The 19,685-nt window shown below is 44.1% G+C and overlaps 1 protein-coding gene across 12 annotated transcripts in view; it reads left to right on the plus strand.

Annotated features, from left to right (window-relative positions):
* Positions 1 to 19,685, plus strand: part of ptprk (protein tyrosine phosphatase receptor type K) — a 196,381-nt gene that overhangs the window by 166,513 nt on the left and 10,183 nt on the right. For 3 of the 12 annotated variants that reach the window (XM_031581318.2, XM_031581317.2, XM_031581319.2), the window contains 11 exons: positions 4,480 to 4,615; positions 9,175 to 9,204; positions 11,379 to 11,539; positions 12,311 to 12,346; positions 14,187 to 14,198; positions 16,606 to 16,796; positions 17,661 to 17,748; positions 18,063 to 18,196; positions 18,338 to 18,355; positions 19,283 to 19,319; positions 19,551 to 19,648. In XM_031581318.2, coding sequence (XP_031437178.1) covers positions 4,480 to 4,615; positions 9,175 to 9,204; positions 11,379 to 11,539; positions 12,311 to 12,346; positions 14,187 to 14,198; positions 16,606 to 16,796; positions 17,661 to 17,748; positions 18,063 to 18,196; positions 18,338 to 18,355; positions 19,283 to 19,319; positions 19,551 to 19,648 — 941 coding nt within the window. The remainder of the gene's footprint in view (positions 1 to 4,479; positions 4,616 to 9,174; positions 9,205 to 11,378; positions 11,540 to 12,310; positions 12,347 to 14,186; positions 14,199 to 16,605; positions 16,797 to 17,660; positions 17,749 to 18,062; positions 18,197 to 18,337; positions 18,356 to 19,282; positions 19,320 to 19,550; positions 19,649 to 19,685) is intronic. The other 9 variants (XM_031581322.2, XM_031581324.2, XM_031581320.2 and 6 more) reach the window with 9 other exon arrangements.

Here is a 19,685-nt window from a genome sequence, read left to right on the forward strand (position 1 = left end):
GGAATTGTTAAACATGGAGAGATTACACAGGGAAGAGTAATCCACTCTCTTGCGTTATCCACTACACCCCTATTCAAGACACAATTAAACGTTCTCACTTTATTAGCATACCAGCTAGCCTTAAAAGTCAATCCCAGACTGATGATTTTAAATACACTAGACTAAGTACACACTTGTCTGTACACATGAATAGGCTTACTATTTCTAATAAGTAAAGAAGACAAAATATAGTTCAAATAAAGTAAAAACTATTATATTAAATAAAAGAACTGAAGGTCCAGCGTTGCAGGCTCATGTTTGCGCACACAACCACATCACTGCTGAAATAAATCCTTGGGAAAACATTGAATAAGTAATCGTGTTAAATTATCGTGATTTCAATATTGACCAAAATAATGATTAGGATTTTTTGCCATAATCAACCACCCCTAGGCAGAAATATTAAACAGAGTATTTTTTTCTTCTGTTTATATTGCTTTTCATTTTGGGTATTGTCTAAAAGGCACTCCAAGGAGTCAAAAGCCTGAACACGAAGAGAAGAAAAAAAAAAAAAAGACAGCCGGACTCTTACTCTGATTCATGGTTGGATGGTTTCCTCTTAAATACAACACCTGTTTTTTAGGGGTCAGATTCTCTCTCTCTCTGCATAGAGTATGTGTAGCGTTGTATCTAATACTTGGCTCTGCACTAATATTTTATACAAGACATCAGTTTTATGATTTTATACAAGAAAATCAATATTATGTTCAGAATAGCAAGCCCACTCTTAACCTAGATGTGACACCTGTCCAGCCCAAACAGAGCCTCATGTCTTATTACAACTTAGAACTCGTACAACATCCATGTTGTGTACATAAATTGCGTGTCTCATAAAAAAAGGTAAGTGAATCTCCAGTGCACCTTAGATCTCCAGGCCTTCCATTATGAGTGATGTGATTGAGGGGGACAGAGACTGACCCAGTCATCCCTGCGCTGTACAGCTGCCACCACCTGAGCTAATCGGACATGAGAGCCATATTTATTTCTGCTGCTCTTTTGTTATCAATTTGTTTCCATTTTGGACTGCAGCTGATTGGCGGCAGACATCCTGAAACAGAAAAAAAAACCTCAAGTCAGAGCAGTCTGGGGAGAATTCGATATGATCTGCGTCGCGTTCACTCAGAGCCAAGCCAAACAGATTTTTATTTTAAGCAGGGAATTTTTTTTTTTTTTTTATCTCCCCAAAATGGATGTAATCCAATTTCATTTGAATTCCTTCCAGTCTCCTTTTTATGAATTTATCTCATGAGAACGGACCGAAACATAAGTATTTGCGCGAGTGAACGGTGGATTATGCCTTGAGTAATGCCTCGGGGGGAAAAAAAAAACGTTTGAAACAAGGCAGGGCCCTCCCAAATTGATTAATAACCTTTTTAACCGGGGTGTCAGAATCCATTGTGGGGGCCCTAAGCCTGGGTGGTTGCAGGGGTTTCCAGTCAGCAGCAAGGTGCCGTTCTGACGAGCCCATTGTCCCGCTCGCTCGCTGTAGCTACCGCTGGTGCTCAGCTGTTGCTCTCGTATCAAACGCAGAGTCAATCATTGTCTGCCGCCTCGGCTCGGCAATAAATTATGCTTGCGTTTGCTTGGAGAGATAACGGCGAGAGAGGAGAAGATGGATAGATTGGTGACTGACTCCGGGCTTTTTTTTTTCATCCATTATCTGCTCACTTTCTGTCTCTCTCACTCTGTCCTCTTGCTCTCTTTCTCTTATGCTGCCCCCTTCTTTTTAGTTCTCTCTCTTTTTAGTTCTCTCTCTCTTTTTGGCTCTCTTGTACTACCTCATTTCCCCTTCTCTCCCACTCCCACCACCCCCTCCTCTCTCTCTCTCTCTCTCTCTCTCTCTCTCTTTCTCTCTCTCTCTCTCTGTCTCTCATTATCTCAGTTTCTCCTTCCCACACACTGTCTTTACATTTCCCTGTTAAAAAAAGTCTCAGCTTGGCTCTACCTGGCCTCAGTGGATGGCCTCACTGAAGAAAAAAAAGAAATCACCCCACGTTCAGCCTGGCCTGCATGTGGGAAGCAAATCACTTTATGATTGAGTGCCTTAAAAGATAGCTAGACTTGGCTACATCAAAGTCAATGTGCAGGAGAAAATGGGGAGGGAAAAAGTCTGGTGGAGGTGGCACTGGTGAAATTGTGTGTGGTTAACAAGGAAGTGTGCTCAGCTTGCACACATTGTGTGAAAGTGGGTGTGTGTGGGTGGGGGTTGTCCACACCTTACGTGATCTGCAGTGTGTGTTTATTTTAGGCCTCACTTTATAGCATTTCCAGGTAGATCGCAAATGGGTATTACACAATGCAAGCCGGTGTAGCCTGCATAAGTACGAGCAAGGTGGTTGGTTTCTGTTGGCTTGTCTTTAACCAGGAGAGAAGGGAACTTATTTCCATGGTATATTGGTTCGCCCACAAATTGATATTATATTATGTTAGTATACTTTGTATTTAGTTTTTTCCCCCTCATAATGTATTTAGTTTAATTGATTGATGACTGCATTCTTTGCATCCAGCGCACACATTTTGGCTTGTTGTGGGAATTGTTATTACTTTGAAATTGGTTCCACATGGCTAGTGTTAGTCTGTGCTTCCAAGATAAATAATGATTGACACAGAAGCCCTGACCTGGTTTCTCTTTTGTCCGGCATGAATTTTGATCACGTTTTGGCTTTGCTCGCGGTTGGAGCGTTGTTCAATGGAAGAAAAAAGCCGGACCCCCCCCCCACATTGTCTTCACCTTCTAGTCACATGTGAGCTATTCGGGAGAATTGAGTAAATCACCTCCAGGAGAAGATTTGGGGTTGCTGGAGTGCATCAAAGACTGACCCTAATACGTACAATAATCTGGAGAGCCTTTCAGTAAAGAGAAGAGAAGAGGGGAGGAGAAGAGAACAGAGGAGGAGGAGGGGAGGGGGGGGGTACATTAGGAGGTCAGAGCAAATGCAGTCTGCTCTCGCCCTCGTGCCCCCAGGGTGTTGGGGGGGGGGGGGGGGGGGGGGGGGGGTGGTGTGTGTGTGAGGAGAGAGAGAGAGAGAGAGAGAGAGAGAGAGAGACGAAGAAAAGAGTTGGCTGGCTGCTCGAAGTCACAGTTGGCATGTAGTAGTTGCTGTTGTTTTTTTTCCTTCTTTCTCTCCTTCTCCACACCCCCCACCCCTCTCTCTTCTCATCCCCATGCTCTGCCTGCGACGGAAAAGTAGGCTATTTTATAGATGATGGGGAAGACTGGAGGAGGTGATGGCAGAAGATGGCACGAGCAGAGGGCACTGCCACAGCAGTGGGGGGGTCAGCCCAGTGTCCGATGGCCAATAGAAAGCCTTTGCTCTGGCCACACAGGACAGCCACTCCACGAGTGATTATCGATGCAGACCCTTTTATTGGTCGCAGAGCGCAGGCACACAGCAAATCCCTCATTCAGCACATTGGTCCATGTACTGTAGATGGGCCCAGCAATGATTGCTTTGCTTTTTATGAGCATGGGGAATCTTATCCAGGAACAATGCGAGCCACAATGTGACCTACAGGATGTGGACCAATTGCATGGCCTGAAAAAGAAAATATGAAAGCATTATTATTATTATTATTATTATTATTATTATTATGAGCATTTTAATGGCAGTATATGTATTGGATATTCTATATGATATGTGTATGTTGAACCAGTTTTTTTTATGTAATGGCTTTTTCCCTAATGTAAAATAAATGCATGCTTTGGAATTCTCATGGGACTTGGTGGTGAAAATATAAATATAGCCCGTTCTGTATTCAGTGGCCACATTTGAACAGTCTTCTCTAAGCTGAATGCCATTAATGTTACTGTGGCTGCTCTAGTACTCTTGTGTAATATGTCTGCGATGGTTTAGCCCGTTCTTCACCCCTCGTCCATGTGTTCATCGTTATATTTTTTTGCTATAATGCATTTTCTTCCGCATGGAGGATTGTGTGCGAAATTCAGTGACATGTGCGCAGTGGTTCGTGTTGTTAGGCGGGGGAATTGTGAAATAGTGTGCATAGAAGACGTTCAAACGTTCTGTGCATAAGAGAGCGCGGTAGACACGGCCATTCTTTTCTTTCATGGTCATGCCTTTCTTACCGTATCCCTATTCAAGTTTAACCACAGTGAGCTTTTTTGTTACTATCATTTAAATGGAAGTGTCTGGCCACACAAGGTTAAAATGATATAATATTATAATCTGTCCTTTTATAAGGTCTTCTACGTGTGGCTCCTGTAGGTCAACTGTCAGCAGATCCTGCGGGTTCAAATAAAACATGTCCAGTGGCGAAATGTCAAGGGTTCAATTCTCAAGTTTAACCGCCACTAACAAAGTCTTATTTCTGAGCTTCATAGGGGTGTTTGAATAAAAGTCACTTCTTCTAAATACCATGAACTGTTCCGAGTATAAAATGTCTTTGAAGCTCAACTTTCTTTTATAAACGCTTCTCCACCAGGAGCAACAGAGGAGCCGGAGGTGATCCCCGACCCGGCCAAACAGACGGATCGGGTGGTTAAGATCGCCGGCATTAGTGCCGGGGTTCTGGTCTTCATCCTGCTGGTGCTGGTGGCCATTCTGCTGGTCAAGAAGAGGTGAGTGATGGCCCTGTTCTCTGGCACCACTGGCATGTGGTGACTGTTTAGAGTTTTGTGCCGTAGTCAACGTGATTGTGGTGGTTTGTTGTTGTTGTTGTTGTTGTTGCTGTTGTTGTGGTTGTTGTTGTTGTTGCTCTTTCACCACCTACTGCAGGCCTAGAGGCATTCCACACAAACCCATGAGCATCCTCCTCACCTGTGGTCCATATCTTCATGGTGGATAGGGACTAGCAGCGGTGGGCAGGCTGAGGGGGTAGAGGAGGCCTGCTGAAGGAGCCTGTTTGAAGAGCTATCCTAGTGTTGACTGCGCTGAGCTGATGCTTGCAGTAGACAGGTTGAAGTGTGGATGATGGCTGGATGGAGAAGCCAACACACACGCCCACCACACGCACACTATAAACAACACTCTATCAATCACAAACTCTACAAACACCTCCCTGGCACACACACACACACACACGCTCATACACACTCATACACACTCTCTCACTCTCACTCACATACACACAGGTCAAGGGCAGAGAAATGGAAGAACTGAAGACAAGCATCACCCCCTGAATAAGCTCACAGCTCTCAGAAGAGTGCCTTTACCATCCTCCACCATCTCCTCCTGCTTTCTCTTTCTCTGCTCTTCTCTTCAACTTAGTTCTTTCTCTCCATCAAGCCCTCTGGTCATATCTCTGTGTCCATGGCGACCTCAGTATGGACAGGAAGGAAAGGCGTCAGGTTTCAGGCAGAAAGCTGTTATACCCGCTTGTCATAGAATACAGTGGTTTGTTTTGTAATCAGTTGTATTTAGCATTGGGAAATATTTCCCAAACATTGTTGGTAGAATGAGGTATTAAAATACGATCTTTACTCTTCTTGCAACTTTACAATTCTACACCGTGAATCTGAAAAATGAATGTTAATGTTAAAGACTCTAGCAGTCTATGTAGTTTGTGTAATTACGGTTTCATTTAAGTCATAAATTGACAACCTTAATATTTTCTTTCAGTTGGTTTTTGTTTAGTCTTAGGGGGTTCAAAAGAACAAACTTAAAATTCTATAGTCCGAGCCATTCCAATGGTTTCATCCAATTATTTATGCAGTTTGAAGTTGCCTTTTCTGACAGTTGATTTGGTGCTCAATGGAATCTTCTACTCCTAAGAATCTTCCCTCATTTCCCATTATATTCCTCTGTAACACAGCACATTGCCATTGCCTAGGCACATCCAATCAGAAGTCCTAATCATCCCATCACTGCAGCAAGTCGTTTTGATGTAGTTATTTTCCTGAGACGATGATGATGATGCGTCTCTGCTCGTCTCCCGGTGGGATGAGCTCCATTACAGTGGCTCGAAGTCAGGTCATAGATTTCGCAGGGAGAAGTGTGTGTGTGTGTGTTATGTCCGTTGGCCTGTGCACATGTGTGCATAATAAGTCCTGTATTCGTGTGAATGTGTGTGTGTGTGTTTATGAGTGTTTGTGCCTGTGTATGAGGAAGAGCAGGTTATCCGCAGCAAAGCTGTGTAAGGATCAAAGATCAGGTGGAGTCAGTGGCATTGAGACTAAATGGTCTCCTGCTGTAATTACTTTGTGAAGCTGCCTATTGATTCCCCTCTTGGTTGCGCGGATGAGTTCCCATAATGAACACGGAGGAAGGTGAGCTCTTTTCTGCCCTGATGAATGTTTTGGGAGCGCCGATGTGCTCTAATCATTTTTCTCGAGGAGGAATCGAAATTGCGCAGAAGGAGGAAGAAATCAATTGCTGCTCACGTCCACCCTGCCGCTCGTTGCCTTTTGGAGCACATTGTTTCAGTTTCTGATTGGGTTTTTTTTTATTTGTTTGTTTGTTGGATTTGGTTGAACAACCGAAGTCTTTCAGTAAATAAATAATTAAGTCTCACATGCTCGGCCTCATGCGCTCTTTGCCCAAGTAATGGCACCATCCAGAGGCCATGAGGTGTAATTGCAGTGTATATTTTCTTTAGTGTCTGGCTGGAAAAAATCGATGGCATCTTCTGGATATAAGTGATAGTTAATGTCCTAAAGTAAGCTGGGATCTAATTCCACCCAATGACAATGATCTTGCCATCTCATGTGCAGATATTCTCTTTTACTCATCGCATCTCCCCTTCTGCACCACAACGACAAAAAACAAAAGCACTATTTCATCATTCAGTGTTTGTTTAAAGAGCACGATGCACACAGCGCCATGCGTTATATCTGATTAACCGCCTCAGCACAGGAGAAGCTTTTGCATTAGGACACATTTACAAGTGTACTTGCTTTGTGAGGCATCACACCCATGAAAACAGAGGGACGAGTCAAACTGCCACAGGGACTGCCGATGAGGAAGCTTCCCAAATGAATGCTAATGGCCAGAGTGGGCCTTGTGCCTCGCCGAATGTTCTGCCAATTAGAGGATCATTTAAAAACCTGCTCTGCTCATTTGGAGCCAACTGCTGGTGCGCTGTCTTGTTCACTCGCTCAGGTCACCTCAATCTCATAACACTGTCTTTCTGTTTCTAGAACTCTCCGCCCCCTTCTATCCTCTCTGTCGTCACTTACTTTGTTCACTCTCTCTCTCTCTCTCCCTCCCTCCATCCCTCTCTCTCTCTCTCTCTCTCTATCCCTCTCTCTCTTTCTATCTCTCTGTCTCCCTCAATGTTCTTTCTCTCTCTCCCTCGATGTTCTTTCTCTCTTTTTGTCACTCTTCTTTGTACTCACCCTCCCTTTTTTTCAACTGAAAGGGATGTGTTACACTTGCACAAACAGGGTTTTTTGGGCTTCCTGTTTGAAGTATTACCAGAGACATGTATGTGTCAGTGATGTCTTGTTTATTGCTTATTGCTCCAACGCATCATTCCTTAACCATCCCACCAGTGCTTGTATGTCTGCACTCAGCAGCCTTTAGCGCCATGTGAAGTTGCACCAGGAGAAATTTGAGATCCCTTTTTCATGTGGCTCCTTCTAGTGATGCGGGTTTGTTTTTTGGGTCACGTTTGATGAAGGAGAGGGGACTCGCTTACTGACGGTGCTTATGAGTGTAATAGCACTGCATGCTATTTATTTATTAATTAATTAATTATTTATTTATTTATTTATTTATTTATTTATTAATTTATTTTTTTACTAGATGGTCTCCTGGTTTGTAATTTCAGACCAAGAGAAAGGGTGTCATTTTGAGCCGCGGGGCGACATTGAGCTCTAATGAGGCGTAATCCACTAATCCTGTTGGAATGGATTAGAACAACTGATGGTTATTGAATTCTCGATACCATTAAAGTGTCTGTGTGTGTGTGTGTGTGTGTGTGTGTGTGTGTGTGTGTGTGTGTGTGTGTGTTTCTGTGTGTGTGTGTGTGTGTGTTTGCTGGGGCGGGGAGAGGCAGGGGTGAAATGTTAGTTAAGTGGAGTTGAATAGCTAAAAACCTGCAGGTATACCTTAGGGGTTTGCTTTAGTGCACTTTATTGTGGTCACGATGGTTTAGACCACAGTGGTTGTCCTAATATTCAGCTGTTGGCCTGTAGGTTAGGTTATAATAGACAATCATTTCTGCAAGACAGTATAGACAATAGATTGCATGCTTTTCGAAATTGAATGAAATGAGACTGAGAATTTTATTCTGGAGCCCTGCAAGGCACGGCTTGAAATTGGTTTCTGACAGCTAAGCATAACAAGTGAAATGCCCTCATTATGTTTAGCTGTGTGAAATGTTGTTTGATTCCGCTTAGTAAAAATTAAATCTATTTGCCATATTTCCGTGGCCTTAAATCAATACTTGTTTAAGGTCAGGCTAATAGCATTTCAGCGACATCTGAAAGATGCTTTTGCTTGTGCTTTTTTTGTGTTCAATATGTCTGTGTTCTGTTGTATATGCATACACACCTTGCCATTGTTACTGTGGTCGCAGATGAAACATGTGAAAAGAAATATACTTACAATGATGCGTGTTGCACTCGGATGACCAAAGGTGAAGTCTCCTGTTTGAGATTGTACAATATACTGAACAGAAACCAGATACTGCATCTTTAAAATGGTGGATTATGACATTGCTTGTTTTGCAGGTAGTAGGTGTCTTATTTGATTTGCAACATCTTTTTTTTTTTTTCAGCTATGTTGACACATCCTCCACATGCCAATATAGTTTATACGTTTATCTCACACATATATTATGTTCTGTTTACGTAATACATCACTGGCATCAACTATCTTCAGGCAGTCTCAGCTCTGTAAGATGCAATAGGCAGTGCATGACCACATGATCAGCCACAATTCCCAATCAACTGATAGACGCATGCATTAATTATTTTATTTCATTCAGCATCATTTTGCAAAAGAGGACCTCCAAAACTGCATGCTGAGCAAATATAAATCAATAATCGACAGAATAAGATTAATATAGCACACAATGCATGGGAAATGGAATGCCCAAAAAAAAAAAAAAAAGAAACATCAAGAAATATATTTGTTTGACTGGCACACATTTTTCTGCTTTTATTTGATTACAATTGATTCCCACTTTGCATTCATCAATATTTCTTTATCTTGCTGTCTCTGATTTGCTTGCCAGGAGGAGCTACTATTCTTATTCATACTACCTGTAAGTAAAAAAAAAAAAATGAAACAGAAAAAAAAAAAACTAAAAACTCTAAAAAGACAAATGAGGGGGTTTTGCACCTGTCTTTGGTTTAGTTATGTAGTGTTTTAAAGATGCAGTATCCTTTTTTCAAGTGAAAACGCACAGTGCTCAGACACCCAATTGCATTGCCATTGACCAGCTCCAACTCTCTTGCTTACTCAAGTCATCATAACCAAAGCGGTGTGATTTGAAAAAGGAATGCTGCACTTGTGTCCTGTATTTTTCTTTTCTTTTCTCTCCTTTTCTTTTCTTCTTTTTTTTCTCGTTACTTGTGTTGCATGTGTGTGTGTGTGTGTGAGTGTGTGTGTCAGTTGCTCACATTTTTTCCATCCATCTTTCCATTCACTGAAGCTGTACAGGCCACCCACTGGCTCTGGGGGGTAAATTGTGTGTCTTCAGGCCACACAATTTTACTGTTTATTTCCTTCCCCATTACTTCCTGATGGCCTCTGTGATGTTGATGGCATTAGGTTAAGAGAGTAGTGTACAACAGGTGTCGCCCCCCTTTCTCTCTCTGTCTTTTTCACTACACACACACACACACACACACACACACACACACACACACACACTCTCTCTCTCGCCCGCTCACACCGCAGGTGTCGCCCCCTCTTTCTCTCCATCTCTCTCTCTCTCTTCCTCTCCCTCTCTCTCTCTCTCTCTCTCTCTTCCTCTCCCTCAAAGAGTTGCCAAATGTCTCCCCAACGCGTTGATCTGATAACCGCTGGCAGTCGTGTTGATGTGGCGGCGGTGGCCAGTATTTCCACTCGTCTGATAAGTTATCACTGACGTGGTAGTCGGTTCCACACCACACTCTCCCAGTCCAGTTCCTCATCTCTTTCCATCTCTGTGTTCACCTCCCTCATGTAACATCTCACGCCATGACACATCACTCTTCCAGTCAGTCCAGCCGTCGGTGGGTGGGTGGGTGGGTGGGATGGGGGGGATGATGACCGTTTTTGTCAGAAATAAGCTCAGGGTCCCACTGCCCACATAGATGCCATCTTGGATCCACTCCAAAGGCAAGTGCCATCCGGTACCACAGGGAGGAAGGATTGTATTGGCTTTTGATAAGAGGAACATTCTCCTCTCTGTCTGCTGGTTGAAAATGAAGTCATTTGTGATGACAAAAAAAAAAAAAAAGTTGGAAGTTACAACTGGTATGCCCAGTGTGAAACAGGGACAATTATTCTTGAATTATGTTGAAAGGTGTGTTTTTTTCTGTTGGAAATGCAGAGCACCATAAGAAGAATTTCACAATAATTACTTTTAGATGTGGGTGTCAGTCCTAACAATGGGGTGGCAGGAACCACGCCGTTTTCCTGGAGTTGGTTATTGCGAGATACAGTTCGGAGCCCAAATCATTTTCTAGTCGTTTCTTTTGTGTAACCAATTCAGTCTCACATGCCTATTTGTGAGTCATTAAAACTAGGTGATCGGCGGAAATAGCTTATATCCGGAAGATAATTGTCTTTGCAAGAGGGAGGCATGAAATGACACAATTTAGGCCCATCCATCTGTCTCCCTTACCATGGGACTACTCATTTCCCAGGTGCCATTTGCGCTCGGTTTCTGCTTGCTCTGACTGGCTGTAGAGATCAGGGTCAGAGAGGCATGACTTAAGCACATTGATTATGGATTGCAGCCTGTGGCTGTGAGGGCTGTGGGAGAGGGGCGAGACTGGAGCTGACGCATCGTCAGTAAACATATCATAAATGTACTTTGTGCGAATGGAAAGAGAGAAGGAAACTGATAACTTTCAGTCTTGTGAAATGAAAGTGAAATTAAAAAGTAATTTGGAAAGTTTGGGGAAGGAAGTATGGCAAATTCTTTTTGGGATGAGGTTTCTATGGAGGAAAGGGGGCACTAATTTGTGAAATATTAGGTATTGAATTCAAAAGAAACTTTGCTTGAGTTCAAGGATAGAATCATAGGATAGAATCATAAATGTAAATTCCTTATGGTCATTTGTTGTCATGGAAATAGACTTTCCCTGGGGGTCACACCTTTTCTCTTTCCTCTAAGCCTGTTTGTTCAAAATTGGTGTTGGTGTTCCTTTCTTGTCCTTTCTCCCCCCGACTCTCAATTCCGCAGAGAATTTGCCTGTTTTTAAAGCTCGTTGTCTAATCCGGCAGGAAACTTGCCAAGAAGCGCAAAGACGCCATCGGCAGCACGCGGCAAGAGATGACCCACATGGTCAATGCCATGGACCGGAGCTACGCCGACCAGAGCACCATGCATGCCGAGGACCCCATGTCCGTCACCTTCATGGACTCGCACAACTTCAGCAACAGGTGTAAGTAGCCCGACTCCAGCCCAGCCGACACCAGACACCTGATATGTGTGGGAAGTAGTCCGTGAGATCGGGCCTCTTAGACCCTTACAGTGGGAAAAAGTCAGCGACAAACACATTAGGAAAAGTCAGCTGGGAAATGACCCTTAGAGAGGAGCTGCCTTTCAAGGCCTCGTTAAATTGTCACAGAGGAGATCATAAAGCAGACAGCCCTCTCAAATCTCATAAGAGGTTTTTGTTTTTCATGTTTTTTTTGTGGTTCTTCCCTCAGTATATCTTTAAAATCACTTCTTACCATTGAGACTTTTGCAAACGTTTTTCTATGCACGCCATGGTTACATTATTAGTAATCACTTCACATGAAGCGAGCACCCACTCAAAATTACCCAGCTGCTTGAGTTTCCATCAGGATTCTTTTTTTCTGTCTGTGTGCATACCGTAATTGCCATTTTCTCAGCCAGTCTGCAAATTGTGATCAATAACATCCTTCTTGTTCTTTATTTAGCTGCAAATTTGCCAGAATGATGATTGAAGTGTTTAAGTGCCTTTTTGTTACATTTCTGATGGGTTTTAGTGCCATGCAGTGAGTTTCCTGCTAGTTCTATGAGGAAACCCATTAAAACACATGTCACAGGTACCCCTGTAACAGAACTGTTGAGGTGAACTATGGTCTTCCTCACTAAGCCCCCCATTTTTTGCCATGACAAGGACTTTTCATTTATATTCTTATTTCTTTTTTTATCAAAACACTCTTTACCTTTATTTCCCCCACAGTGCCTAATGATCCGCTCGTGCCGACTGCCGTGCTAGGTGAGAGTCTGGCTGTCCTGTCTCGTCACCTGCCTTTGTAGTGCATCACGCATATTTTGGTTGTCCAGCATGCATTGTGGTTTCACTCCAATTGCAGCCCCTTATTGTCTGATGGGCTTTTTTTTTCCATTTGTCCTTTTGACTGCACCGAGCCAGGCTATGCTGAGGTTATTTGCATTTCCGTTACAAGTTGAACAGCGCCAAACTATGCCGCGCCACGCTCATTCTTTGTTATCTGGAGATCTGGCTGGCAGGCTAGCCCACGAGCAATCAGACACAACTAACATTAATGTTCGGAATCAGTCAGGCTCATAAATAATGGAATTAATTTTAACCAAGCAACCTCAGTTATTTTTTGACTAGAGTAAAGAGTTCTAGCCTGGAAACTGAACAGGTTGGTTTCTTTTTAGACTAAACCAAATGTTTCCTCTGTGGGCTAATGTTATACACACCTGAACACATGTGTGGCAACTCGGATATAAACAGAAGAAACTAACGTTACACTTTGCATCGCGGAGCTCTTTGCCTCCACTTTGTCGAATATTTTTGTAAGTCGGGACACCTCGGCAGCCCTGATGTATGGAAATGCAAAACCAGGCTATGCTAGGTCGACGGGCTGAACTCAGCAAAGCCGCACCAAGTGACGCCATTCGTATAGAAAAACAGTATGAGTGCGCATTAGAAGCTGCAGTGTTTCTTTTCCGGACAAAAACACTGACCTACTTCTATTTAAATATGGGAGAGAATTATTCCCAGATTGGGAATTTTTCACCTTCCACAAAACAGGAAAGAATATATATATATATATATATATATATTAGCCATAATAACAATTAAGCATTCACATACCACAGCTCTTGTCCTTGAGACAAATGGCATTAGATTAAGGTTGTAGTTAGCGAACGTTTACCACAGCTGTCCACTTTAGTCCTCCACAGACGCTGCCCTCCAGCAGAGCACAGAGAGGACCCCTTGGGTCGGGTGTCTCGTGGTGGAAGGAGTGACTAAAATGAAACAAGTTACAGCACAGCTCGAAGACCGGAGTCCTGCTGCGTATAATAGGCCGCGCATGATGTTACATTAATGCTTAAATGCGTCAGCCTGTCACTTTGCATTACCACAAGCTAGTGTTGTACTCTCCAGTACTCCACTTCTCTTGCCCACACAAGTTTTTTGGTGGGGTAATTTTTGCTGTAAAGAGAAGAGGTACAACGTTGACAGGCATAGAGTTATATTCTATGTGTAGTTAGATCTAGACCAAAATGATGTTGGACTCGTTTTCTCACCACGAGTGAATGTGGGTTTTGATAACAGTCCTCCCATACCATAATTACCTGAGGATAGATTTGAAATTGAGAAAAATCTTAAGCAAAACTGTCAAATAATTTTCATGATTATAATTTCAAAGAGGGGAGAGTACAGTTGCTGGATGAGTCAGCTGAACAAACTTGCAGAGGCATGTTCGAGAGCAGCATGCAAATAAGTGCGTCATCAGGAGCCTGCGGTGCAGTTGAACTTCTGTAAGCGTTGCGAAACCTGGCAGACCTCCGAAGGCTGCTGATTGCTGCGCATTAGAGTAGACGGCCGGTCCATGCATTGGAGTAGATCCTGTCAATCATTGCTCTGTGATAGTTGCCATAGTAGCATGCTAATGCCATTCTTTCCCCTTTCATCCAGTACGCCATCGTTTTTTAGTAGTGCTTGTAGTTGTAGCTTCATTTTAGTTACAGTACCCTGCATAGTGTTGTGTGTAATACAAAGGCCAAGGACTTTCTTCTGGCTTTCCAGTAATTTGTTTTAAAAAATTGTTTTCTCTCCTTCTTGCTGCCTCTATTGAAAGTGCCCATAACTGGTAAGTCAAAATAGTATGTGTGAAATATTTGAAGAGATATTTGTATTTCAGTTTTTTACATCTTCTTGAATCATCTGGATTTTCTATCTCTACAATATATCACATTCGAGCATACATTTCGCTTCCTTAGAAAATGTGTGTGATACTTTTATTTTGTATTTTTTTTTTATTTTTATTTTTTTTGCGTTTGTGTTTGTTGGTGCTTGTGAGAACATCACACAGCTATGTGTATGTGTACATGAGTACATGAGTGGATATCTTTATATGTTCTTTCTTTGCTTAAAATGGAAATCCGAAAAGCGAAACCTGGAACAGACCCATCCCTGATCTATGGTGTCGGGGTCAGAGCTCCTCCAGACCAGAGTGCTCTCGGGGTCACACGTTAAATGGTCCTGCAGGCTGTTCAAAGGCCCTGTGTGTGTGTGTGTGTGTGTGTGTGTGTGTGTGTGTGTCTGTGTCTGTGTCTGTCTGTGTCTGTGTCTGTGTCTGTGTCTGTGTCTGTGTGTCTGCCTGTGTGTCTGTGTCTGTGTCTGTCTGTGTGTCTGTGTGTGTGTGTGTGTGTGTGTCTGTGTCTGTGTCTGTGTCTGTGTGTCTGTGTGTGTGTGTGTGTGTGTCTGTGTGTGTGTGTGTGTGTCTGTGTGTCTGTGTGTCTGTGTGTCTGTGTCTGTGTGTGTCTGTGTGTGTGTCTGTGTCTGTGTCTGTGTCTGTGTCTGTGTGCATGTGTGTGTGTGTGTGTGTGTGTGTGTGTGCGTGCGTGTGGCCTGCGGAGATGCATGGGGGGGGCGGGGGGCGGTCAGTCATCGCTCAGGGCTCAGCCGAGCAGAACAGCCCTGGTGCCCACGGCTCACTGGGTAAAGAGGCGGCCGCGGCGGGCCCAGGCAGGGGGTTTAAAGGGCCGTAAATCCTGCCAGCAGATAACCTGTGCCACCTCATCAAGCTAGCAGACTCACACACTCACAGAAGCACACACACACACATACTCTCTCTCTCACACACATAGACAGGTACACACATACTCTCTCTCTCACACACACATAGACAGGTACACACATACTCTCTCTCTCACACACACATAGACAGATACACACACACTCGCTCACACACACATAGACAGATACACACACACTCGCTCACACACACATAGACAGATACACACACACTCGCTCACACACACATAGACAGATACACACACACTCGCTCACACACATAGACAGATACACACATACTCTCTCTCACACACACACATAGACAGATACACACACACTCACTCACACACATAGACAGATACACACATACTCTCTCTCTCACACACATAGACAGATACACACATAATCTCTCTCACACAACCATAGACAGATACACACATAATCTCTCTCTCACACACATAGACAGATACACACATAGTCTCTCTCTCTCACACACATAGACAGATACACACATAGTCTCTCTCTCACACACAGACAGATACACACACTCTTGCTCACATACATAGACAGATACACACACGCTCACTGGCTCATATACACATACACACATACACGAATATGGCCAGCATTCCAAGAAAATCTTAAATCTTAAATCCCAGTGGCCACTGTGTGTTTTACACACACACACACACACACACACACACACACACACACACACACACACATACGCCTAGTAAAAGTGAAGGTCATGGTTAAGTACCCTCCAGATAAGGCATCAAAGGCCAGATATGTGCCATCTCAGAGGTGTGAACTGTCTTTCCTTTGAGACTTTTGTTGCCCTATGACAGTCCCCTCCTTCCTACCTTTTGACTGTACAGCAAGTTATGGAGGCATGACGCCCCCCCCCCCCCCCCCCCCCCCCCACACACACACACACACACACACACACCAGACACCCCAAACATACCGCATTCTTGGTCGCGAAATGTCATTTCTGGACGTATAGAGTTCCATTTGGTGGTCAATCAACAGAAAGACACTGGTGCGCCTCCCCACCCTCACGCCTGCGCAGGGAACTTCTGACCCCCTCAGTGGAGAAGAAACACCCAACAGAACCTAACATGTGTCTGAAACCTTAGGGCATGTACAGTGGGCCAACCCTGGGGTGTGTTCTCTCCGCTAACAATTATATTTTTCGACATTCCTAAAATCCCAGTCATTAAACATTGCTGATGAGCCATATTAGCATGCCTCTACAGGTTCTGTTTACCTTGGATCAACTGGAACATCGGTGGATCATCTCTTTAACACATAAACGCGCGTGCTTGTGAGATTCAGAGCAGTCACAGTGATTGGGGGGGGCTTATTAACATTGGCCAATGGATTTAGCTGTAGTCCTCAGGAGTGGTGCTTACAGCAACATTTTGATCCCTCCTCCTCGGCCTCCTTAGTCACGCTCCGTCTTGCTTTGTCCTCCGCAGATGAGAACCACACAGCGGCCGCCGCCGCCGAGTCTAGCCGCCTGCTGGACGTGCCGCGCTACCACTGCGAGGGCACCGAGTCGCCCTACCAGACCGGCCAGCTGCACCCAGCCATCCGCGTGGCTGACCTGCTCCAGCACATCAACCTGATGAAGACCTCCGACAGCTACGGCTTCAAGGAGGAGTACGAGGTAGTCTGCAAGAGCACAGATTTTTGCAAGCGCAGGGTGCATTTACACATTGTGTCGAGACCGGAGATAGCAGGTGATGTCACTTCCTGTGCATGTAAGGTATGCTAGTTCTGTGAGGTGTGGGACCACAGGGCCTCCCAGTGAATGCGTTTCCTGTTAGTGTGTGGTTTGTTTCTGTGTGATCACATTAGAAGGCTGTCAGCTACAGTCTCTACAAAGTGTGTGTGTGTGTGTGTGTGTGTGTGTGTGTGTGTGTGTGTGTGTGTGTGTGTGTGTGTGTGGCACTGAGGCATCGGTGCTCCATAGACAGTTGGGCTTAATGAGGATTAAATTAGACTCCATTAATGTGATTACGCTTTAATCGTTCCATTTTAATTCCATAACAAATTAATGGCACGGCTTGCACTCTGTAGAAGATGAATAGAATTAGAATAATGGAGGAGAAAATAGAACATACTTGAAATGCGACCTCGCAAAATCGCAGAGGCTGAAAAAAGAAAGAAAGAGGATCTGATGCTTTTTGGACACCAGCAAGAGGCATCAGGTGTTTTGTCGAAGCTTGACTGACCTAGCCACACGCTACTCCCATCATCTCCTTTAGCCGACCACTTGAGCAAAGAGCGTTGAGTGAAAGGTGTCATTGTCATAGTGCTAACCGCTTCACGGCACTCTACTGTTCCCAGTCTCAATCGCTGAACTGATGAAGAGACAGATGTGCCTATACTGTCAAACACAGTTAGGCTATACCTCACAAGACATAATGGGGCCCTCCCTAGTGATCATATAGATCAGTGAGTGAGTGAGTGAGCGGGAAGAACTGAGTTTCTTCTCTTTTTTTTTTCTTTTCTTTTCTTTGGTGCACAGAGTTTTTTTGAGGGCCAATCTGCTTCCTGGGACGTGGCAAAAAAAGACCAGAACAGAACCAAGAATCGCTATGGAAACATCATCGCCTGTAAGTCTCACCTCCAGTTTGGCAGGACACTCTTCAAAACCCCTCCCACTAAGGCTTCAAGTGGGCCACTCTGATAACATAGTCTTACAAATTCAGTTTTTGATTTTCAAACTATAGAATATACATTCACAGCATACTATAAGATACTACGCTTTAGACAATAGACTGTACTAAAACACAACAATAAGTTGTCTGCTATGTATTATTATTAGAAGTATTAGATTTCGATTTTGCATAGATTAAGTTTGTAAAAATGTCTAGATAGGGAATATGAACAGATAGGTCTGAGTATACTAACACATTTCATGTTGTAGACGATCATTCTAGAGTCATTCTTCAGCCAATGGAAGACGACCCCTCCTCCGACTACATAAACGCCAACTACATAGACGTAAGTGGCGATGCCTCCTCCATTGGCGAACGTGTGAGAAACATCTCTCCTTCTCTCGTATGTGAGGCCTTCTATGCATGCCCTTTGTCAACAATATGAATACAGCTTTTTTTCTTTTCTCCTCTTTGTTCGAAGTGCTTGTACTCACTGACATTGTTGTGCTTTCTTTCACTCTGCCTATGATTTTGTGGGCTGTAGATATGGCTGTACAGGGATGTAAGTATCACTGTAGAGGATCGCCCGCCCCTCTCCCCTCCCCCAAAACAACCCTGCCCCCCCCCCCCCCCCCCCCCCCCCCCTTCCCCATCCCACTTCACCTTTAATGTCCCCCTCCCCCTGCGGTTCACCTATGGTTACGCTAACTGACATCTTGCATGGAGGTGCATGTGATGCTTACCCCCCCCCCCCCCCCTCCCCCTCATTGTTGTCATTGTTCTATCCATCGGTTTTAAGTTCCGTTCCGGTTCCTCCATGCTCGAGTCCATTGCCTTTTTGTCATCTCATTGTCATCTGGCTTGTTGATCTGCCCTTATCTTGTCCCCATTTGTTTGGGGGAGGCCTACCGTGTCATTGCCGGGATGTGGAGCTGATGTTTGTTTACCTTTTTAAAAGACCCTTCTGGTGTGTTCCCACCCAGTTGGATGAGTTCTGATCAGAATATTCTGCTGATCAACTTTCAGCGCTACAGTGTTAAACAGCCTGCAGTCATAACTGCTGAACACCACTGGTGTATAAGCGTTGTGCTCGTTGAATATTCCTCAAGCCCTGGATATTAGGAACAGAAAAATGAATATTACATGAATCAGCATTTCTGATTGAGAAAATCCGTAAATATTTATGAAACATGATTATTTATTAGTGCCATTGTGCAAAGAATGAATATCACAGAGCGTGCTTTATGCGCACACTGCATAACCTCTCCTGATTTACCTTACACAACACAAGGAGATGGTGTGTCTGAAAGGACACTTAAAAACTAAGTGAGATCCTGGTGTGTTGATCAAGGACTCTCGTTAAATCAAGCAGACGTCCTGGGGTTGACAGCTCTTGCTTTGTGCTGCTTTCGCAACGTTGTTATTCTCCCCCCTGTGCCCTCGGGCGTGCGGTCAGTGATGGCAGTGTCCCACTCTGCTTCTGTTTCAGGGCTATCAGAGGCCAAGCCACTACATCGCCACCCAAGGTGAGCAATTTTTCATATCGTATATATTTCACATGTTTCTGCACAAGAACCAAGATTCATGCCAACGTGATGAGCTGGGTGAAAGTACATTAACAACAAAAGCTGATGAATAGCCAAACACAGAGTCAGTGCCAGTTTGAATGATTAAGCAATTGACGGGGCAACTGATTGGTTCGATGATCTGATTTACATCAGTAACTGATCGCCTGATGTGTACACATTGATTGGCAGGCCCTGTGCATGAGACTGTGTACGACTTCTGGAGGATGATCTGGCAAGAGCAGTCGGCCTGTATCGTCATGGTAACCAACCTGGTGGAGGTCGGACGGGTATGTTGAATGGTTGTTTCCTTACCTTTCTGTCGCT

Source organism: Clupea harengus, chromosome 15, assembly GCF_900700415.2.
Source record: "Clupea harengus chromosome 15, Ch_v2.0.2, whole genome shotgun sequence".
NCBI lineage: Eukaryota > Metazoa > Chordata > Actinopteri > Clupeiformes > Clupeidae > Clupea > Clupea harengus.